Source organism: Diaporthe batatas, assembly GCF_019321695.1.
Source record: "Diaporthe batatas strain CRI 302-4 chromosome Unknown Contig00025, whole genome shotgun sequence".
NCBI classification, from domain to species: Eukaryota; Fungi; Ascomycota; class Sordariomycetes; order Diaporthales; family Diaporthaceae; genus Diaporthe; species Diaporthe batatas.
This window is the reverse complement of record NW_025408572.1, coordinates 152,712-175,778: the sequence shown is the minus strand read 5'-3', so window position 1 is coordinate 175,778 and position 23,067 is coordinate 152,712. Positions and strand designations below refer to the sequence as shown.

Sequence of the window (23,067 nt, the reverse complement as noted above, 5' to 3'; positions counted from 1 at the left end):
CAAACGATATGAATACTGGACTGGATTTATGAGAATTTCACAACGGTGTCGCCTCTCATTGTAGTCACGGTGGGCTTCATGCAGGAGTAGGTCTGGCTTGAAGTTGACGAGTGTCAGCCTAGTCCAGCGGTGGTGTTCTATGTAGAGTAGGACATCAGAAGGAATGGAATCACCTAAAGTCAGCTGTGTCACTAAATCACGTGGCATGAGCTTTCGGCCCTTACACATTCACACGCCTGGCTGTTGCCCATGGGCGTTTGGATGACGTTGGGATGCTGCAGAGGCCTACGAAATCCCATAGAGGCTGAGATGAACTGCTGTGGCAGCTTATCGTTGCAGAACAGCTGGACGCTGGGGCCAACAGAGGTTCATGAGGCCTCCGCCCAACTTGTGTGATGTTTATCCTTGAATTCTAGGGGATTCACTTTTGCACTCCTTTCCATTGCTTCAAAGGTAATCCCACGTGGTCAAACCAGTAACGGTACTAGGAGGGCGTGGACTTTCGTCCGTTGTCGGTCCAACATGTCCTATCTCCAGTCATCAACACCCATTCACTTGCCGTTTGCCTAGGGTAACTCTTTGCCTGCCTGGTCATTTTTAATGTCGTCACAGCTAGAATATTAAACGCTAACCTTGGAACCTCTGATTCTTGTCCCATGTCTCTGCAAATTGACCTGTTTTGTTCTTGACGAGCCTCCCTCCATCCCTTCTGATAGCGGCCGATATCGCCGCAACACCACAAGAACAGCAGGCCCAAGAAAGCAGCCCAACCAAGATGCAAGACTCCAAAAACCTCCTCCTGGGTTTTCCCAGAGAGATTAGAGACGCCATCTATGCCTTCTCGTTTGGTGACTTCCCGTTGCCCCGGAAGGTTGTCTGTTGGCCGTACCCGGAATATCTTCAGGGCGTGTCCAGTATCCCAACACCTCCTGACTACGACCGTCGCAACAAGATCACGAACACCTCAATCCTCCGAACCTGCCGCCAGATCCGCCTCGAAGCTTTCGCTGTGATGATCAAGACACACAAGCTCGTCCGAATCTCTGTGGTTAACGCCCTCCTAAGCCCTCACCTGATCGGGTCCATGCTCTACATCGTGCCCCTGAGCGAGCAGGCCTTTGCCAGCTACCCAGGCTTCATCATGACACACAACATCGAGGGCGAGCAGGACGAGGACTCAGACGGCCCAGCCAGGCGGTGGAGCTTCGCGCTGCCCTCCCGTGACCTCGGCATGTTCTGCCGGGCCGTGGCCAGCGGGCACGCCTTCTGCCTGAATGCTCAGTGCCAGATCCGACACCGGATCACAATGCATGACCCCTTTAACACGACATGTAGCCCGGACTGGATGTGCCTCAAGAACCAGACCGAGTACCTCAAGCCGTACAGCGACTGGCTCGGCGGCGCCGCGCACTTCCACATCACCGGCAAAGTGGACGCCAACCTGGCGGCCTCGCTGACAGCCGAGATCCAGACCCTCCCAGCCGTCGACATCACCAAGATGCTGAACAAATACACGCGCATGGACGCCACCGGCCAGCGCCACCTCCTAGGCCGCGGCCTCGCGCGGTTCTCCAGGGCGTGCCTCAAGGCCCTCACGGAGGTCAGCCGGCTCGTAGAGACGGACGCGTGGCTCGAGCGCGGGCCGGGCGGCCGCCCCAACCAGCTCGTCAGGGGCGTGCGGGACATGTTCAACATCCTGAGCCGCGAGCACGGCGGGCCGCAGTGGGAGGACACCCAGGAGGACCACACGTGGCACATGAGCCGCGCGATCCAGGCCGCCGCCTCGCTGCTCGCCGAGCGGCCGCCGTCCGCCGCGCAAAAGTCCAGCGTCTACTACCGCAACGCCAGGGCCCACAGGCAGTACTCTGGCTCGCCCGAGGCGGCGGAGGCGATGCTGGGCCTGGCGCTGGATATGGTTGCTGGCGAGGGGTTTGAGAACTGGAAGGAGCAGTGTCTTGAGGAGGTGCATGAGGTCTCACTGTGGAAGGAGGTTCGGAATGGTATGTGCTTGCGAGATTGCATTTGTAGGCTATGATTCTGACAGTATTTGCAGGGATGACCTAGGTAGTCGCGGCACCGGAATGCGATGCTGTGTATTGCGAGGGGCATCGGATCAGAGGAACGAGGGAGTTGGGTCCAAGGCACTTTCTCGACTGGCAAGGGTTGAAATGATGACTACTTGAAGAGGTGCTCTTCAGGGAATGAATGATGAATATTATTATAGACGTATACATCCGTTCCGGTCCGTTCGGTTGATCAGAGTGGCTTCGCAGCCAGGAAACGGGCCTCTCAAGAGCACAGTTGCAGGGGAAATTCTAAGCATCAGCGTGCAGTTGAGCTTTTAGTATAGGCTTCGAGTCGAAGAGCATCGGCACTCGTAGTTAATGAGTATATACTTCGGGAGTCTGCGGCTGTGCAGCTGTACCTTCAAGGCAGTTGTACCTATGGAAATGTGTCAGTAGAGTGTCCATCTTGTGCTTTAGTATGCTCTCCAGTTCTCTGTTCACCCATGGGCCTCGCATTGGACATACTGGTGATCCTAGAGCATTGCCAGTTCTAAGTTACTCAAGGGAGAGAAGTGCGTCTAGAAGTCGCAGTGCCATGAGTCCTGGACAGGCCTGGTCTCTAGGTTAATGCTGGTGCCAGGTGCCGTCTCCATCACCAGTTGACACCCCCATCTGGCAAACCAGCGGTTCAGCGATGAACGGGTCCTAAATGATGCTTGGAGTGTTTCGCATGTGTGCCTTGAATGTGAGACATGAGAGATGTGGACGTCTTCACGTGACTGGCCCGACGGAGGGCAGAAAATCATCTGCGGGTGGGCTACAATAGAGCCAGGTGGTTGCCCCAGCGATTCTATTCTTTCGAGGATACCAATTCACTTCCCAAAGGTTCGATCCGATGATGCACACCTGCCAGGTGGGCGCCTGGGCAGCATGACCAAGCTCAGATCGAAGACCTGCCTGAGTCCGTTTGCAGACGTTGTTTTTGCTGACTAACCCGTCCGACACCGCTCAAACGAGGCGCTACTCCTAAACTCAATTCCAAAAGTCTAGGGTTCGGGTCTCCGACATATCGAACGATTCGAGGGAGAGAGTTTGACAGCGGGTCGGGCCCACCCACCCACACCACCTGAGCCATCACAGCCACAGTGTGGATTTACTGGCCAGTAGGTAGGTCAGCATCAGCCCGTTCCTGTTGCCAGCTGTGCACTGTCGCCATTCACTCACCCTCCCCAGAGCTCATTCACGCAATCAAATGCTCGCAGACTCGACCCCCTTTCACGGCCAAGACTCAGGAGGGCCAGCTTCGAGTGGAGGGACAACGGCAATCGCCATACGCAGTGCCACCAAGGACAGCCTGAGCACGCCAGATAAGACAACAGAAAACACAGGCGCCATCCAGCAACAGGCCGAGGCCCCCTTGATGACTCAGAACATCTGGATATTCATCTTCCGTGGGTTACCGTACGACACATACAACAGGCGCCACACCATCTTCTACCTCGACTCGCCCGATGTCGAGGACTTCCACATCACGGCGCACGCCCAGCGGCCCACCGAGCAGGAGCCCTACGAGTACCTCGAGGTCGACGGCGAGGAGGTATACCCGATGAGTGTCGACCTCATCCACGGGCGTCTCGTGGGGAGGGTCCAGGTCGACACGTCTCAGCCGCGGAAGCTCCTGGATACCATCGCCTCAACGCCGGTCAACGGGGAGCCTGACTGGAACTGCCAGCACTTTGTCTACAATGCCCTGGAGAGGCTCACCGAGGCGGGTGCCATATCTGAGGAGCAGGTGAACGACACCAAGGAGTGGATGATGGATTCCTTGCTGGATGGGGCTATCGCATAATGAGGTGGCAGCATGTGATGTTGTATTCATACCGAGCCGAGCTCAACTGTTGGTAGCTGGCTACTCTAGAAATGACAGGGCTCATGCCGTTTTCAATGTTTGCATAGAGAGGTACAACTCCTTTGTAAATTTCTCAAGCCCATGAACCACCTGGGCATTAAATTGCCGTTGAGCGCTTTGCCCGTGCCTGCCTTATCTCCACATTTCCATCAAAGCTTGAGCGCCCCTCACAGTTAACTAGACACGGTGGAAACGGAGCGGTCGAAGGATGTGATCTCAAGGAGTCGAACATTGAACAAGTCTCATTGTGCCTGGCCCCCTCTGCACGGCCGCGGCCTCCCAACGCAACGGCTGTCATGGCAAGACTGGGGCGGTAAGTACCCCAGGCCACTGCCATGTGACCCTGAGGAAAGATTGCCAAGACATTTGCGCCCCCGAACAGCTGTTTTCATACCTTACGGTGAATGTAGCTTGGTTAGAAGCTGTCGTTGCTGGTTGCCATGCCACGCTTGCCTGGGAGGGAGCCCATCTACCCTAGGGTACCTAGGTACCTAGGTAGGGAGTGCCTAGACTTTTGATGGTCCAAGCTCTACTGTAGTAGTCAGGCCAAGCCGAGAATCATCCGCCTGCTGTGGGTTTGTAATCCTCTACGCAAACATCTAGGCCATGCTGCGTCCCAGTCCCAGCCCCACTGGTGGTCGATTGACAGAGTGAACGATGTGCCATTATCCCCGCACACAATCTGCCTACCACATCCCTCCGCTAATGGCTTCATATTCAGGGCAGGATGGCCGTAACTGAGAAAAGTCATCTTGGCTGATACTCTATTGGTGGAATGATAGCCCGGGTAGCGCTGGAAGCTGTAGGGAGGACGTCGCTATTCAGCTGGGAACAGCTTCAATGAAGTCATTCTCGACGGTCAAGTCACCGGCAGTGTCATACCACGAACATATCCTAGCCGTCGTAGAAACCCTCAAGCGCTCCTCCGGTGAAGAGGGCCAGTAGGACATATGCTCCAACAAGCTTGAAGGACATGCTGATTCTGTTTACGAATACGGTGTGATAAAATGGATTATTTGTTTGGAGGCTGTATAGCTTTTCGATCATGCCTGTTGATGGGCAGCTTTTCCCTGGCTGCGTCTTGTGTTCGGAAGCTGCACGCAGCCTAGCATTCCGAGTCACTGCTTCTCCAGTCTGTTCAGTCACGAAGCACCGAGTAAATGAAAGGAAGAACACTCAGCTGATCACGCTTTTGCCATTAAAATGGCAGATAACACTACGTCATTGATGGATTGTGGCATCCGGACCCGGATGGTTAGTATGCCTTCGGCTGCCGATCAACGCCTCCCAGTTCCTGTTACTCCACGTGCTCCTCACCAAGCAGAAGTCACCAGCTTGAGACATGGAAATTCCTTTAAACTATCAGTCATTCAAATGTCTTTCAACACCGAAAATTCTATCGCTAGGCCTCGTACTAGCACTTATTCGGATAGGGGTAAGCAGTAAAGTTTCCATGAATCCTGGTCGAGTTGACTGCGGCATTGTCGTGAACCATGAAGTCAATTCTGCCGCCCTTGTCACAAATCTCCCTGGTCTAGGATGAGCAGAAAACGTTAGCCCGCAACCACCGAGCCAAGGTGGCAAGGTGTATTATTCCGGGAGGACGTACCTGGTTGAAATGCTCCATACACGGCAGGGTGATATTGTGGACTTCCCGGTCGAACCTGTAGGTAATGCGAACCGAGTACTTATCGTTCACATCGAAGGAGCCGAATTTCTTCTGTCAAATAGTGAGTCCATTGATCAGTAACGCCTACAGCACGGCTCCGTATCTAATCCATCCTGAGGTTCGTGTTGGGGGGGGGGGCGCAGTGCATACCGTGCAGCCGTGGTCGCATCCGTCAGGGGAATTCAAACCGCTACAGAGGTCGATAGCGCCGGCTGTGATGGTGTCGCTGCTTCCGATCTGGGACCAGGACTTGCCCAGGCCGTCACACTCAGGCGGGGCCTCAGTCACGGTTGCAGTCGTTCCAGGAAGCAGGAGCAGGAGCAGCGCCAAGACGGCGGAGAGCTGGAAGAACATGTTGGGTCTGATGAGCATGTTGATGTCATTGATATGGGTTTTGCTAGGATGTTGATTCAATGATGGGTTGGTATGTTGGCCGAATTAATTTGGGAAGAACTTCGCAATCTCGCTGCCGCGGATGCTTCTTGAATTTGGACTTCTACAGCACTGACTCACTCACTCACGCCGTGCGCTTGGTCCTGCTAAACATTCGTGTGAGTGACCAATCAACTCAAACGCCCAACCAAATGAATGGACCAGGTTCACGGGCTGATGTGTGCTTGAGCAGTGATTCTTAATCTTTAGGCCCTACCTTGTGCAAACGAGTGTGCTGCCAGATATCTCAACCTTGAGCCGTGCCTGATGTTACTGATAGATAGGTTTTGCATTCAGCAAAGATATCATTCTTTGATAAACCTGTCTCACGAATACGTTTTACATGCTTGATATTCCCCAACTTCTCTAGCACGCATCATTGCTCAGATTCCACCTCAGATTGATGGGGGTGACGTCCTTCGCTGAACCGGCACAAACTGAACCATAAATCGTGGCTTCGTGAGAAAGCCAAAATGCATCAGATCACGCTCCATTCCATCCATATCCAAAGTCTCGCCTGGTGCTTTGACCACATCAAACTGCCATAGTAGCTTTGACATGAAGATTCTTGCCTCAGCCCACCCAAGCTCTCGACCGATACAGGAGCGGGGGCCAAGACTGAATGCGGGGAGTCCCTTGATGTTATCGTTGATGAATGCCTTGTCATATAACGGATGCGACGACGGCAGGTATCGTTCTGGATGGAACCGCATTGGGTCATGAAAATATCGGGGGCTCCGGCCGAGAGTGTGGGGACTGCTCTGAACGGTTATCTGGTTTCCAATTGTAGATAATTAGCGTCGAAAGGAGCGCAGTTGACAAGAATAATTTGCTCACGCCTGGAGGAATAAAATGTCCATCAACAACGGCACCTGGACTGTATCGCGGAAGGCCGGTAGAATTGTTGGAAACCATTCGGAGTGTCTCTTCTAGACAAGCAATGAGATAATGCAGATTTGCAGTACTCTGGACATTGATGTCATCGTAATTGACAAACCCAGAGCCAGTTCGGATCTCATCCGTCAAGATCTTATAAGATTCAGGGGCGTTGAGCAGTATGAAGAGTGTAAAGTAATACCAGTCAGCCATGGGGCCAAACCCTGCAAACATTACTTGTAAGGCTACAGATCCAATATGTCGAAGTTCTGCATCATTTGTTGGCGGCTTCTCGTCGTCTGAAAGAACATACTCGAATAGATCGAGGTGAGGTACATTGCCGCGCTTCTCGATACGGCGTAATACACTCTTCCGCGCATTACTTTCCATCTCTGCTAATGAGCTAAGCTTCTTCACCGGGGCAAATAGATATTTGATAGGGCTTAGCAATGGAAATCTCTTGAAAACCTGAATCATAGTAGCAAAGGCGTTGAAGGAGATCAGGACGTCTAAGGCAACCGGGTCTTTTTCTATAATGGTTCGGATTAGTGATTGATATCAAACTAGAAGAAACCGAGGCCATTGGCACGTACCGGTTTGCATGCAGAGTGTCTCTTCATTCCACGATATATCCTGGGACGTATCCCAGGCCAACCAGTGGGTCCAGTCGACGAGGTTGAGTCCCTGTTCCCGGGTGCCGATTTCCTTCATGCGCTGGATGAAGTAATCCATGTGCTTGTGCATAAGAGGTTCGAGGATCCGTATCGAGCGGGGACTAAACGCAGGGTATAGCTTCCGGGCAACCTGATGGTGCTTGACAGGGTCTTCCTCCCAGATAATTCCACCGAGATTAGCACCACGATTTTGAAAATCTGTTTTTCGAAAGGTCTCCAGACCACGATGCGCCGGTGAGTATATATCGCGAAATGCCTCTGGGGTGAAAAAGACCAGTTCATTTGGCGCAATTCGCACAACGTCCCCGTACTTGCGAATAGCATCTTCTATCGCCCATGGGTACCGGCCTGAAAGCCTGATGCATGCTGATGAGCTTCAATTACCATACCATGGCTTCCAATGTTGGATCGACGTCCACGGGTACTTACCAATGTCGGGCGTACCAGAGGTTAGAGACTGCAGCCAGTCTTGGTCCGGGGAATTTGGCGAGCGGATGGAATACCAGAAGGTAAAGGCATCTTAGGGTTGCGTATACGCATATCTATGTGATTACTTGATCAGCCATGCAAATCATTACGGTGGCATTACCAATGCGGAACCTACCATGCCCAGAGTAACGCCTAAGATGACATCTCTCGTCATGAATTCATACGAGACAAAATTTTGGATGGCCATGGCCACCAATGTTTCAAAATGGTCGAAGTCTGACAGGCCCTCACAATCGAAAAGAGGCGTTCGATTGCACCCAAAGCTGGGTGTGTGGCTGGAACAAGCTCTTCTAGGCCCTTATAATGATAGTGGAGTGGTTTAATTTAGCACTTTGATGCAGCAGGTGAATGAGTAGGAATTCCCACTGTCTGGGTGTCCTGTTTGTCAATGTTGGAGTGCTTCGAGTGAACAAGGCCGCGAGCTGTGCTATGTGTTGGAAGAGCGTCGCAGCTTATCAAGCCCGTAATGCTGGGGGCTGAGACGAGTGGTGCCACTTCAAGGAAGTGCGAGAGCGTTGGTACGGAATTCAGTAAATAATTGGCTAGCGTCGAATTTTAGTGGCACATCGATGTTCAATGAACACCCAACAGTCGATGAGGCGTCCAGTCCAACAACGCGTAGGAATCAGGGCAGTCGTTAACCGAACCAACGTCCACTCACCCAGCAATTATATCCACTCACCCAATTCTTTTCAGCCACTTACCTAGTACAAGGTTTTACACACAGCACCCATATAAAACTATGTACCGGAATACGACCCGTTCGATTAACACACCACACTGACTTTCCTCCGTGATCACACCCTTAGGTGATGTAGCAACCGTCTCCAGCTCTGATGAAGACGCAAAAGTCATCTATCCCGACTACTGAGGACGTCGTCAGGGAAGTGTGAGCTTTCTGGGCTTGTTAGTCAGGATGTTCTCTCTGGGCTGGTAGTCTTGTTTATAAGTGAATCTACAATATCTCTATTACACTGGTCTTGAAGTCCACTTCTTCTCAACGTCCAGCGAGCCTTTGATCAGCTTGATTCTTCGCTGCACGTAAGTGATAAGATGAACTAACCACCTCTCAAATACTGTCCTCAGCTACAGTGTAGTAGAATTATAAATGTCGACATAGCTTGTTGAGACGTCACTTGGGCTTCATGGACTTATGGCTCGAAGTCTGCACCAACTTATGTGAATTTTACGAGTAGGTCTGCCTAAGGAGGAAAAGAAGGAAGGAAGGTTGGGCCCTGAGCCCTTGGGCAGAAGGTGTGGCAGCCTTATCGATAAGGGGTCCCGCACAAACCCCCACAGGGACCCCAAGCCACCCCTCAGCCCCTGCCCTTCACTCTTATCCTACAATCTATCTACACAGATTGTAAAATATGTGTTGAGGATAGCTGCTTTGTCTCTGTGATCCATCTCGTGACAGAGGGGATGGATTTAACACTTAGACCACCCCAGAGTATCTCTACTTTAAACTTACAGATTGAACAGACCCCACTCCACAAACACATTCACGCTGACAACATCTTGACCACCTTAAAACCATCATGACTGCTGTTTCGCTACTGGTGCTGCTGGCGTCTTTTATTGCCGCTGTTGCTGCATATCGCTTCTACATAACTTATGCGCTACAACTCACCGCTCAACAGCATGGATGCCAGCCCGCCGCCCGCTACAAGCACAAGGACCCCGTATTCGGCCTGGATATCTTCCTGCGAACCGGAGACGCTATCGGCAAGAACAAGTTTCTGGTTGAACACCAACGGCGATACGATACATATGGCCATACTTTCGAAGCCCTGAACTTCGGTTCACGTGCCGTGTACTCAGTCCACCCAGAAAACGTACGGGCGGTCTTCTCTAAAAACGCTGCAGACTGGGGCGTCCAACCTTTGCGACTACACAACATGAGACCATTCTGTGGCACGGGGTTCATCACGACTGACGGCTCTGACTGGAAGGCCTCTCACAATCTGCTCAAGCCCGGCTTCCACAGGTCCCATATTTCGGATTTCGGACCCCTCGAAGAGCACCTTCGTATCCTCCTAGAACAGGTCCCAAAGGACGGCACCAAGTTTGATCTACAGCCATATCTCCTGAGGATGGTCTGTCTTACGAATCCTTGCCATCGCTCCCAGCGCACTAACCTATGCGCACTAGTATCTCGATTTGAACACGCTCTTTCTGTTCGGAGAGCCTATTGGAATGCTTTCAGGCACTCCCCCATCGCATGCAGAGGGCTTTCTAGATGCATTCCAGGCTGGCTTTAATGGTTGCGGAATACGCATCGCCCTGGGACCTCTGAACTTCTTGATGCCAAAGGGTGCCTGGCTCAAGGCATGCGCCAAGGTTCATAAATTCGCCGATGTATATGTCGACAGAGCTATTGAATACCGTAACAAGATCGACTCACTCGAACATAGCCAAGACGCAACAAAGAGACGTACTCTACTTTTCAACATGGCACGAGCAACGGCTGATAGGACTGTTCTGCGGAACCAGGCAGTGCAGGCCATGATGGCAGCAACCGAAACAACTGCTTCTCTGGTCAGCCATGTCATCCGGAACTTGGCCAGCAGCCCTAGAATAGCTGCCCAAGTGCGAGCTGAAGTTCTGGCCGCAGGCGACAAGCCCCTGGATTTCGACCAGCTGCCGCAGTTCAAGTCCTTGCAACACGTTATCACTGAGAGTATGCCTGCTAACACCGGCTCTGTTCTGAACTCTATTGCTGACTGGATGAAAGCTCTTCGTCTGTACCCTGTATTTCCGCAGAACAATCGCGTTGCCTTGAAGGATACAATTCTACCTGCCGGAGGAGGCTCTGATGGTACTGCTCCAGTGTTCGCGCCAGCCGGCACTCTATTCGACACCTGCTTCGCCACGCTCCACCGCGATCCGAGCATCTGGGGCCCAAATGCCAATGAGTTTTGTCCATCTCGCTGGGAAAACAATTACAGTCCTCCCCCGTTCACATTCATGCCATTTGGAGCGGGGCCTCGGCAGTGCCTGGCACAGCAAAAGGCGACTATGGAGGTCTCATATATAGTATCAAGGATGTTGCAGGAGTTTAGCGACATCAAGAGCGAGGATGACAAGCCCTATGAGCCACAGGTAGCTCTAACAGCAAAGAGCGCTCACGGGTGTCCTGTATCGCTCACCCGAGCGACAGGGTAAATCACACAATGTGATGGGGCTGGAAGCCTGTGTCCACTAGTAACTAGTGGGTCTTCGGAACGGTCAGATACTTGAAGTTACATGAAATATGAATCTGGTCATATTAAATAGCAAAGTAATCGGTTGGGGAACCCATCGAGTTTTTCCGGGTGAGGCATCCATCGAGATCCTGGCGGCCCATCCCGCCCCATCTTAACGCCGTCCAACGGCTAGGGCTGCCATACACTACACTACACACACTGGGCTTGTTAGTGGAATGTAAATATAAATACTACAACTATTAGTGTAAATATAATGTAAAGTAAAGACTTTTAATATAAGTATGTATAGTGTAGTGGGTTTAAAATTTAAGTGTAAATGGGGGGGGGTAGGGAGGGAAAGATTAACTATTTAATTAATTATATAAAATAAATATAAAATAAATAAATAAATAAATAAATAAATAAATAAATAAATAAATAAATAAATAAATAAATAAATAAATAAATAAATAAATAAATAAAAAATAAATAAATAAATAAATAAATAAATAAATAAATAAATAAAGAAATAAAGAAATAAATAAATAAATAAATAAATAAATAAATAAATAAATAAATAAATAAAGAAATAAAGAAATAAATAAAGAAATAAATAAAGAAATAAAGAAATAAAGAAATAAATAAATAAATAAATGAATAAATAAATAAATAAAGAAATAAATAAGTAAATAAATAAATAAATAACATAGTGTGTATATTTACACGCACTATACTACACTAATTACACTGAGTGTAGTGAGCGGCAGCCCTGGGAATGGTGGTGTCCATATTAAAGAGTCATGTAGAAAGTTTCCAGCAGCATGATCGAGAAAGGAAAGCAGAACTTGAATGTTGTACATCATGTCAGTGATGGGGCGCTGCCACTCGACGGTCCATGGTCCTGGCTAGAGGAGACTGCAGACATCGCCGATGGTCGTGATGGCTGGCAGGACCCCCCCCCCCCCGGGCATACACATCCATGGATGGGCTAAGTCTGCAGAAAAGATTGAGATACGTACTTCCGTTGTGTCCTTATTTGGAATCGTCCCAACAAAGAAGTGCTTTGTGCGACTCTACAAGTTGGCCAGGCGCATTGAAACGCGGCAGCCGCGCCAAATGGGTTAAAACTTCTAGAATCCAAGACCTGACCGACACCAACGCAAGCCATGACGCATGGTTGCTCACAAAGGAGGATGATGATACCATGTACAACACGGTCACCAGATTTGAGGAGTACATAAAGAACTCCTCTGTCTCTCGTTGAACTGTGCAAGATAGAAGCGATTCATCACGTAGTCCACATTGTTTCTCACCGGCTTCACAAGAAAAAAAAAAGATACAAGGCAACGTGCAGTGATTAACGGTGACAGTGGAAATTTTCCAGTATGCCCAAGCCCCCCCTGGAAAGATTCAAGATCGGCGAGGAAGTCGTCAACCGTGACTCACGCGTCAAGGGAAAGGTGACCGACCACTGCTGGATGCCGCATTTACATTCCCATACTTACACGTACCGGTGTGAGTTCGTGACAGACGAGTTAAAAGGGTCAGTTCTTACCCGTCTGCGCTCGTGTTCAAGTCTTTGCTTATACCACCTAGGCAGAATACGGTGTGGTTGAACATGAAGACCCCTCACTCCCGGACTTCACCCGAGTGGGACTTGGAAAAAGCTGGAGACTAATGAGAAACGGGAATTGGATTTCGCATATGGAAAGAGAGCTTTGACTTGCAAGAAGGTCGTGCTGCTTCTGTGGGCTTCCGGGAAGGAGGTCAGGGTGACTTGAGGTCTCGTGTGTGATCTTATCGAGACTGAGGCTGACGCAGTGTGCAATGGAGGAATGGGATGCCGTTGATGTGGTGATGTTATGTTTTCTTTTTCAATATGTGCACGTTATGGCTCCTCATGTAAGATAGATAGAATCGGTGAATGTGCCCATTTACACAATGCCATGTTTTATTTGCTTAATGGCACGCGGTTTCCAATATTTCCCTGCGTGAGGCCATTAGGAAAATCTCGAAATACCATGACTTGAGATTGAACCACATGATGATTTTGAACACTTGAAAATATTTTGCCTTGAAACTCTGCTACTCTCCCTGCAACGCTATCCTGGGAAACGTTAATCAGCTTTGGGGCTCACACACTACGGTCTCAAGATAGATCAGCAAATCAGATAGGACCACGACTTCTGGAACCCATCAGAAACTGCCCCAGGGTGTCCAGCCTTCGTCCAAATCATGTTTTCCATGTCACTAGTGCCTTGGAAATAAATACTATCGCGGAATCCGCTGTCGCCGATCTCGGGCACCGCCGCCGTCAGTTTCGTGATGTGCCGCGTGATGATTCCGACGCCGTGCCGTTTCTGATAACGATTCTCTTCAGCACGACGTCGACCTCGTCGTGGCCTCCGCTCCGGGCTTCCTTTATCACGGCTGCGGCGACACCACCGGACCTTGCGTGAGTCGAGAGGTAGTCCTAGTGGTTCGGCGTCGGTGTCAGTGTCAGCAACGGGGCCCATCCTGGATCAGAGACAACTCTTCTGCATGCAAGGTAGACAGCTGGTAGCGGATGGAAGTTACAGGGCGCCAGTTGCTCTACAAGTACTTGCACGGTAGCTTTCTGAGCACTCGTATGAAGGCCTCCCAACCGTAGAAATTGGGCACAGGATTTCGGTACGATATTTCATCGATAGTCAATCAGTCAGAATGGAAGCAAATAAACGTAGAAATCGAGGAGGACTTGAAGAGTCTCCTGCCTTGCTAGCACTTGACGCATCAATTCTGACCATTTTCAGTACCTAATTCACATGCCAATAAAAATCAAATCACAGTATCTACTTTGCCGGCTCGCCCCGGTCACCGCTGGGTGCTTCCCTCAACATTGCGCTGTCTTACTGATCGTGAGTAATCATTTCGCGCCTCTGAGGTCGCAAGACAAGCTGTCTACTGAAGGGATAGTCTTGTTCTAGAAATCCTCCAGGCACCAAACCTCTTCGTATCTCTGTTTGTCAACCCTGCAAATGACTGTGAACTCGAAAACGTTGTTGTGTAGTGAAAATGAAGAATCCTCCCTTGGGGCCTGGTTCAGGTCATCGCATTAGCACCCCCCTCGCGAATCAATGCAATTGCTGGTCCCAATTCAAACTCACCCGTGGAAGAAATTCTATACCGCTTCACGATGGACATTGCCAACAGGATCCGGATAATCAGCACTCTCGATACCGGCGAACATGTGGTTGGCATTGAGGTTGATGCGGCGAGAGCTCTGCATACCTAGGTAATGCTTGTGGTCAGGATTTGGTTATATGACGTTGCTCAGCAGCCCATCTTCCAACGTGGCTTGACTTACAATGCTAGAGGCATTCTCGCAGCCCTCAGATATCCAGGCAAATGACATCCGCGACTTCAGTAGCGTTGCCGGGCTCGGTCCATCCGAAACCGATCTCATAGCAATCGCCATAGGCCGGAGATTGTCCCACCAAGAAGACGAGGAGCATGGAAATCGTATCAGAGGGCTTGAAATGCATGTTGTTGGGGTTTTCTGTGTCTGTTCCGTGGTCGATGGTTGTTTTAAATGTTTGGTTGACGACCTGGGGATCTTGTAGTCAGGTTTGGAAATTGGGAACATTGAAGGATGCCTTGTGTCGGGAGTTCCTTTAAATGGTCCAGAGCTGCATGCTACACCGCATTTCACTACGAGATCCCCGTATGGTGAAGGACACAAGTTAGTACTGCGTGTTTGCCAGCGATACGCCGCACTTGAGCGGGAAGTTAGTTGACAACGTGAAGCTCCTCTGCGCCCGTATGAGTCCATTTATGATGCGTCATAGTTGTAGGCCTTGGATCTTCGGTACCCCAAGAGACACACATACCATCTCACGGGCCCACAACCCAGCTGTTCCCCAAAATCATGTGCCGTCCAGCTTTGGCAGTCTCGAACATATGCAGCCTCGTAGGGAATGAACCTGCAATGTGCCTTAAACCTTGACAACTCACACGTCTCCTTTTATGAAACGTAACTCGCCATCATGTACCAGTGGAAAGGCATCAAAGGCTGCGGTGGTTTCAGATTACAGATTTCTCTCACGTGCCAAAGACCCGCCCACCCTGGTGACTCCTCCATTCTCCCATACACACATTTACTAGTAGTTGCATCTTGATGTCTTAGCTAAGTTTTTGCGAAGCAATATGGGTGCTTTCTAACAATCATGCTATCGTTCGGGTAATTCAACAGGGAGTCTCGGAAATTTGGCCGCAGCTTTGAAGCCAAATGCGAGACGTGCTAGGAATGGCTGTGGTGTCTGTTTGATACATGTTACCTTGAGCGGCTGATCAGTATGATACGTTGAATCGCAGACGATATTAAATTTCCGTGGCTATGTAGAAGTTGCTACCCTGGCCTTTGAAATGAAATGTTTACCAAGAAGACGAAGTGAGGCTTGCTGTGTGGTGCGGCTGGCCTGGACTGGCATGTGAGATGTGTGTGTGCAAAAGCGGGCCGCCCCAGGATTCCCACCGTGCATCCTCAAAACACCCTGGACTAGAGTCCTTGGACATATGAACCAATAGATGCCTGCATCTCCGGCCGCAAAACCTCTTGGATGAGAAAGTATGAACTCGGACGAGGCCCGTTGCAAACTCGGGCCGACCGGATTGTACCATGTCGAAGTGCCAGTTCAGCAGTGTGCGCAGCCACAGTCACCGGGACTCATCTTGATCTTGGCTGTAAAATACTCATTCATGGCGCTGACACTGCTTGAAGCCTGCGAGCTAACTTGGCTGTATGGCCTCTCTGGATCGCAGCTTCTACTAGTGGGTGTGATGGTTGTGGTGGTTGCGGGATTCATAGTTATTGAAGTCGTGGTTGTTGTGGTTGTAGTGGTACTGGTGGGGGTGCTGCAGGCGTGAGTGGTCGCCCAAATTGTCAGAGTAATCGGCAAGGTCGTGGTGATTTTCATCGTCTCTGGCGATGGCGCGTTTGTCGTTATGCTGTCGTTGCCCTTGGCTGTTGATGAGAGGAGAAGGCTCGTCGCGGATGTTCCATCACGTTGAATGATGGTATTGGAGTTGTGCCCGTGTACGACGAGAGAGACTCCAGTCGTGGGAGAAGGTTGATGAGCATCTCCGCCCTGAATATTTTCTGTCCGGCCACGGTGATCGTGTCCGCTGTGCCCCTCATCTCTGGCTCTCCTCATGAGGGACTCTCGAGGGACAATAATTCCCTCCCCACCTCGTTGGCAGTTCTTCGCCGCCTAGTACAAGTAAAAGGTTAGTTATTAGTATGGTCTTCGGGGGCCACAAACTGTGGTGGTTTAGGGGTGGTACCCTACAAGCAGTAAGACTTCTTCACAGGCATTTAAAGTGAAGTTCAAAGCGCACGATTCATGCGGAATCGAGGTGAACTCAATCGTAACATTAAGACTCGCCGTCTTTTTGCCCTTGCGCGTGTCCACGCAACCCTTAGCCTGTTGGTCGCTAGATCAGCTTGCAAACTCGCAATATCCTTTACTCGATAGCAGAACTCGCATTCCTTACCTGACCACCTTGTTTGAAAGTTGCGCCATGATGATCGAGGCAGAAATCTTTGATGGGCTGAGTAATATCTCCAATAATCTCACCAAACGTCAACCCGCTGTCGTAACATGCATTGGCAGTGGTTACTCCGATGAAGTACAACAGGGTTGCAGTGATGATGTAGGACAGTGTGAAAGGCATGCTGATTCCCTTGTTTGCGTATGAAGTGTGGAAGATTGGATTGCCCGTGCCACCACAACGCTTCTAGAGAGGAATCCAAGTTCCGCAAATCTGCAATTTGATTCGGTGCGTTGGTGACTTTGGAGTAGATGCGCAATGGGTTAGAGATTGCGGTGTGGGGTGGCTCTTAAATAATTGGCAGGGGAGAGCGAGGTCTCATTTAGGTGAGTCTTGTGAAGGAGTGACTAGCTAGGTACCCAAGACAGTCCTGCGTGTGTTTGTAGATCTGTGACTAGATCGGTGGGAGTGATTGTTACTGGGGTTGGTCCTCCTTAGATGCTGATGGTCAAGATGCCGTCAAGTGCCCAACCAGATAGATCGTCATCTGCAGCTGCGTTCACTTTCCCAAAATCAATAAGTGCAAAAGGCCCGCGCTCCATGTTACTGCTGTGTCTAAGGAGAAGACCTGGTAACCAAATCGATGCGTTTCCCGAGCGAATTGTCTATGAATGAGAAAGTGATTCACGGCGCTTCGGGGCGTCAAGCAGCATACCTATCAAGGTATCAATTCACGTGCTCATCCAAAAACTACCTCTCAAAAATGGTAGCTAAATATTGTGCAGAGTCCAATCAGGATGTTTCAGCGACTTGTAGGGTCAGGCCCGAATACCAGACTGGCGGAGAATTTGAGCTACAATATATAAGCGGCAAGCTAGAAAAGAATCTAACAGCTGAGCAAATAGTAGACATACAAATAGTAGAGAGCATAAACACAGTACAGCCGGAGCCAAATCATAGAAGAATCATTACTACCACAGCGCGAGGACATTCATTCTATTCTTCTCAATGTCAGGATTGGTCTTGGGGCTCCTTTTAAATTTAGCACCCGTCGCAATCGCATCCATTGGGATCAATGGCTATACGTGCTATGAATGCAGTATTGATTCTGGTTGTGCTGGGCTTTGCCGTGGAATATGCCGTCAGTGTCTCAGTCGTCTTGAGGGTTTCCAAGACTGTTTGTGTGACAAAGACGACCTGGGTGACCGAATGAGGCGGTATGACGGTGGTGGAAGACTCCGTGGTGTAATCTGCGGCAAGCATCATCGTATGGTCGGTTTCATAGCCATCGTTGCCCTCGACTCCACCATCATAAGCTCTCGCGCTGTCCCATTCACCCCGCTGATGGCTGGCAGTGCTCAAATGTCTGGGAGAGAGGTGTAGATCCCCATAAAAGATAAGATCGGAGATTCGTAGGGTGAAAAACGGAGGGTATAGAGCAAGATATACCCCTAATACACCAACTTTAATCTATACTATTAATACGCTATATAAAACTAAAATTTATACTTATTTATTATATACTTTTTTATTAATTTTTAATTTCTTACCCTTTATTATTATTTTTAGTTTAGTATTTTACTACTTTTTTCCTTTTTATTATTTAAAGTATTTTAATAAATACTTAAGTATTATAATCTCCTTTTAGGTTTTCTTTTTATTATTAATAAGGTTTTTTATAGTTAAGTTAATTTATAATAGTTAGTTAATAATTCTATAAGCCTTTATATAAGGCTTTTAATTATTAGTTTAAATATTAATATTATTATTATTAATAAAATTAATAAGATTATTTTTATAAAATATTATTTTATTTGTTAATAAGTTAATAATTATATAAATTTTATTATTAATTATTAATTTTATTAAATAATTTTTACTAGTTTTTTATTATAAGAGTTAATTTAATTTAAAGATTAAAAGGTTTTATTATTTTACTTAAATATTAAGTTAATATATTATATAAAAGCTATAATTACTCTTAATTTATTACCTATTTTATTATTTAAATTAATAGTTATTAAAATTATTTTTATTTATTATAAATTTTTATAATTTATAAAGATTCCTTTTATTTATAATAAATATAGTTATTTTATAAAACTATCCTTTTATAATAGTGATTTTTATTAGTAATTAAATTATAAGAAAAGGGTTTTTAATTAAAAGGTTTTAATTTAACTAATAAAATTTATAAATATTTATTTTCTTAAAGAGGTAACTAACTTCCTTATAATTAGTAATTTAATTTATATAAAGTAAATTAAATTAAATAAATATAAGGTATATATAACTTATAAATAAGTAATTATCTTATAAAACTTACTCTTTAAATATATATAATATATAGTTTTTATTATTATAAAAACTTAAAGACTATTTATAAAACTTAAAATAGAAGTTTATTTAACTATTTTTATTTATTAAACTTCTTTAATAAGGATATCTTTTAATAAACTTTCTTATTATATAAAATATAAGAATTATTAGTAATTATCTTATTAATAGCTTTAATTAAATAGAGGATATTATTTATTTTATAATTTAAAAAACCTTTAATTTTTAATATATAGCTTTTATAGAGGAGGTTATATATAAGTTAAAGTTAAGAATTTTATAAATTTTATAAGTAGTTTATTTAGTAATAATTCTTTCCTTTTATTAATATATTAAGTTTAAAAGTAATTAATAATTATTACTTAGTTTAAAAACTTCTTTTAAAGGTATTATTAAGCTATATTATAAATTTTATAATTAGTTAAGTATTTTATAATTTTAAAAGGTTAAATAAAGTTTAATAAATATAAAGAATGTTTTTAATTTAGGATTTTATAGGTATTATAGCTTTATTCCTTCCTAGTATATTAAATAAGGTTAGAGCTAAGTTCTCTTTCTTATTTACTTTCTTTACTTTCTTCTCCTTTTATCTCTATTATTAATAACTTTTTTTATTTTTTCTTAATATATAGGGTAATATTTAAGTTAATATAAAAATATATAATTAATAATATACCTTAAGAAATTTATATTTTAAAATATTAATTAAAGTAGTATTATAGTTAGTTATATAAATTATTAAGTTATTAGTTTAATAATAGTAAAGGAGGCTATAAACTTATTTTAAAAGCTATTAAAAATTAGGTTCCTTTTACTATTAATAATACTTTAAAATAAAAATAAGTTCTTTTTATATATATTATATAAATATCTTAAAAATATAGTATTTTTATTGTTTATTATATAAATATAGTTTATTAAAAGTATTATATAAAATAATTCTTTTAAATCCAAACTAATTATTTTTATATATTAAAAATACCTATAATATAACTATTTTTATTAATAATAAAATAATATTAATACTTTTTTAAATAAAGTTAATAAAATTTAAATTAAAATATGAATTCCTTACTTTTTTATATTAACCTACTAATTAATCCTTTAAAGTATATACCTTTAAATAAATACCTAACTATTACTATTAAAGTACTTATTTAAGTTTTTTAACTTTACTATTAAAAGGTTTTTAATAATACAAGTAAAGAATTTACACTAAAGGTTTATTAACTTAACCTAACTATATTAAACTTTTATAACTTTTTAGAATTATAAAATTATATTTTAAATTATTAAAATAAAGGATTTATTTATTAAAAGTCTTTATAATATAATAAGTAAATATTAACTAGCTACAATTAACTTTAATTAAAAAAAGAGTTTATTATTATAATAGTTAGACATTTAATATTATAATAATACTATAAATATATATATATTAAACTAAAGTTCTCTTTAACTATTATATAATTAATTTATTTTATAACTTTATTTAAATTAACCTTTAAATTTTTATAAGTATTATATCTATTATAAAAATTTTTAAATAATTAAAAGATTAAAAAAGTACTAGAAGATAGTTATTTATAATAATAATATAAATATTTTAATTTTAATAATTTATCTATTATTAGACTTTAAAATAAATATAATTAAAAATATATAATATTACTATAATATTAAAAAATTTAATTTTAATTATTAAAAATATATTTTTAATATTATAATAATTAATTATATTAAGTATTTAATAAGTATTATATATTTTAAGTGGTTAGTAAGGAAGTGTTATTGGGTAGGTGAAGGAGGATTGGTAGGTTTATAGGTTAGGGTGTAAAAGGCACTTGGTTGGGGTGGTGTGGATGGTGTAATAAGGTTGAATAAAGCCCTCTAATTGGCTGGTGGTACTTCTTGCCCTGTACCCTCCGTTTTTCGCCCTGCGAATCTCCGATCTCTAAAAGATGGTGACGCCTGGACTTCCCTGCTTACACTTCTGCGCTGCCTGGTGCCGATATTATACTTGTTATCGATGTGCCCTCCATCGTAAGTTGATGCTATTGGGGTCCACGGGGGCGGTCATACTTACCTGGTACACGACTTCCCTACACGCGTCCAAAGTGAACTGAGCCCATCCGGACTCATCCTCGACAAAGAATTCAATATCAATGTCAATGTGCCCTTTCAGGTTCGATTTGGGGGTGTCGATACAATCCTTTGGAATCTAGAACTCGTTCTCTGTGAGCGTATTGTCGCTATAGTCTTAGCGCATACCGCACGTAGTCTCCCTTACCTTGTTGTTAGTCTTATATTTATTGCCATCGTACTTTTGACAAAACTTGTCAATGGTACCATTGAAATCGGTGTCTTTCACCAGATCGCTGAACTTGTATCCACCGCCATAACACTCTCCAGCCCAAGTGGTGTCCAGTAAGAGAAGGAAGAGTGCACAGGCGGCGTAAAGGTTGAGAGAAATCATATCGATAATGATTTCATAGAACTCGGTGGTTGATAGATGCTGTTCGCGAAACTGCGTCGTCGCTCGAGGCTGGGGTTTGGGATTGCACTGGGTGTTGTTTCTTCGCGAGATTGCTTTGAGAGATTATATTGCATGTGGGAGCAGGTGTTTGGGAGATGTTGCTTTAAATATTTCAGCGGAGATGTCGGCCATTGGCATGGCCTGTGACTCTGGAGAACGAGTGACCATCCAAAGCGGCCTTGCAGGTGTGGATGTGGTGACTGTCTGGCGTGAAAACCCCTCCCTTCCGTATCGCCAGTGTCACTGACATGAGTGAATTGAGACCTATGCTTAACGAAGCTTAAGGGAGATCCAAGATGGTCTCCGCTCATCAGCACACGACATGTACTCTCTATGTGAAGGGTCCCCAGGCTCATTTACTATCTATCAGTGCTCTCTCGATAACCCACAAATCATGTTCCGTGTCGGACCGATCGGAAAGCAACCGGCAAATCGTGGCTGCAACATACTAGGCAAGAGATCTGAGAGAATACAGTCTTATGGGATTCGAGAAATCCCAGCGGTTGGTTGCAGTGCCATGGTATGGCAAATGCCCACGCGTGTCGAAGCAGAAATATTTCGTTTGAAAGCCGCGTACATACCATCCAGGAGCAGAAACAGAAGAGTAACGCAGAAGACAGCAAGCGCACGGTAGAACATGAGGCCCAGATTTGAAATCATAGTTTTCCGTATCCCATAAATTAGCCGCCAGCGAGCTGAGGGAAGAGCGATGCAAATTGCGAGGCACCCGAACTTCAATCTTGGAATGGTGCCCGGCGGGTGACACCACTTGCTGACGAAACAATGTTGGTTCCCCCATTGATAAAATTTGACATGATTATTAATACAATTATAATGGCGAAAGGAGGGTTGGGCCTCGAGATTTAATTCAACACAATGTGTTAGGACTCAAGTTGGACGTAGGACATAATACTGATACACAGGTCCACAATGAATCAGCTTTCCGATGTGATTGACCTTTTTACTCGGGCGAAAGTGCAGGCGCGGAACTGATTCAATTCTTTCGCACCGCCCCAGACAAGTGTCGTAGATCGTAGGCAGAATATGCCCGAGTGATTCGCCCTACGGGAGCAAAGGAGGAGCTGATGCAGGGCACCCCAAATAAAGTGGCGACCTCGGCCAGCCCACCCACCCTGCATTGCATAAGTAGCCAGCTCACACAGTCTTGCCCCGTTCTGCCTTGTGTGACACTTGCTGACCACAGCCTGCAGAAACCCAGAAGCCATTATTTAACCCTGTCAAATTCCGCTTATCACCGGGCAAAATGAACCCGCCAGCCCAAAAGCTGGTGCCTACATAACTACATAATACTTCCCCGGCTAATCCTCGCCGTCATATCAGCCTCAAACCCCACCGCAGAGACTCCGTGTCACCAACACCAGCGGGCCCGTCACAACCCCCTCCCCCCCCCCCAAACAAAAAACA

At 45.7% G+C, this 23,067-nt stretch overlaps 6 protein-coding genes across 6 annotated transcripts; 4 read left to right on the top strand and 2 right to left on the bottom strand.

Moving 5' to 3' along the window:
- Window positions 1–775: 775 nt before the first annotated feature.
- On the top strand, window positions 776–2,319 carry KVR01_013257 (uncharacterized protein; the record flags this gene model as incomplete). Its single annotated transcript, XM_044785454.1, has 2 exons — window positions 776–2,000; window positions 2,261–2,319. The coding sequence occupies 2 exons, from the start codon at window positions 776–778 to the stop codon at window positions 2,317–2,319; spliced, it is 1,284 nt and encodes a 427-aa protein (XP_044637711.1).
- An 811-nt stretch (window positions 2,320–3,130) lies between these two features.
- KVR01_013327 (uncharacterized protein) lies at window positions 3,131–3,959 on the top strand. The gene has a single exon (XM_044789741.1). It carries the CDS (start codon window positions 3,259–3,261, stop codon window positions 3,853–3,855), a length of 597 nt encoding a protein of 198 aa, XP_044637781.1. The 5' UTR covers window positions 3,131–3,258; the 3' UTR covers window positions 3,856–3,959.
- Window positions 3,960–5,329: 1,370 nt separating this feature from the next.
- Window positions 5,330–5,956, bottom strand: KVR01_013291 (uncharacterized protein; the record flags this gene model as incomplete). The annotated part of the gene is made up of 3 exons (XM_044791789.1): window positions 5,330–5,449; window positions 5,525–5,635; window positions 5,735–5,956. The coding sequence occupies 3 exons, from the start codon at window positions 5,954–5,956 to the stop codon at window positions 5,330–5,332; spliced, it is 453 nt and encodes a 150-aa protein (XP_044637745.1).
- Window positions 5,957–6,733: 777 nt separating this feature from the next.
- Window positions 6,734–8,242, bottom strand: KVR01_013306 (uncharacterized protein; the record flags this gene model as incomplete). The annotated part of the gene is made up of 4 exons (XM_044793435.1): window positions 6,734–7,422; window positions 7,486–7,922; window positions 7,996–8,108; window positions 8,171–8,242. The coding sequence occupies 4 exons, from the start codon at window positions 8,240–8,242 to the stop codon at window positions 6,734–6,736; spliced, it is 1,311 nt and encodes a 436-aa protein (XP_044637760.1).
- A 1,200-nt stretch (window positions 8,243–9,442) lies between these two features.
- KVR01_013238 (uncharacterized protein) lies at window positions 9,443–11,328 on the top strand. Its single transcript, XM_044786871.1, has 3 exons — window positions 9,443–10,151; window positions 10,207–10,735; window positions 10,790–11,328. Exons 1-3 carry the CDS (start codon window positions 9,594–9,596, stop codon window positions 11,218–11,220), a joined length of 1,518 nt encoding a protein of 505 aa, XP_044637692.1. The 5' UTR covers window positions 9,443–9,593; the 3' UTR covers window positions 11,221–11,328.
- A 1,297-nt stretch (window positions 11,329–12,625) lies between these two features.
- Window positions 12,626–12,918, top strand: KVR01_013288 (uncharacterized protein; the record flags this gene model as incomplete). The annotated part of the gene is made up of 2 exons (XM_044793622.1): window positions 12,626–12,783; window positions 12,837–12,918. 2 exons carry the CDS (start codon window positions 12,626–12,628, stop codon window positions 12,916–12,918), a joined length of 240 nt encoding a protein of 79 aa, XP_044637742.1.
- Between the last annotated feature and the right edge of the window lie 10,149 nt (window positions 12,919–23,067).

Excerpts from the sequence above, each read along its gene's own strand:
- KVR01_013238 (XM_044786871.1), top strand. The coding sequence starts at position 9,594 with ATGACTGCTGTTTCGCTACTGGTGCTGCTGGCGTCTTTTATTGCCGCT. Across the intron at positions 10,152-10,206 it reads AGCCATATCTCCTGAGGATG|TATCTCGATTTGAACACGCT; the intron begins GTCTGTCTTACG and ends TATGCGCACTAG. Across the intron at positions 10,736-10,789 it reads GCAACACGTTATCACTGAGA|CTCTTCGTCTGTACCCTGTA; the intron begins GTATGCCTGCTA and ends ACTGGATGAAAG.
- KVR01_013327 (XM_044789741.1), top strand. The coding sequence starts at position 3,259 with ATGCTCGCAGACTCGACCCCCTTTCACGGCCAAGACTCAGGAGGGCCA.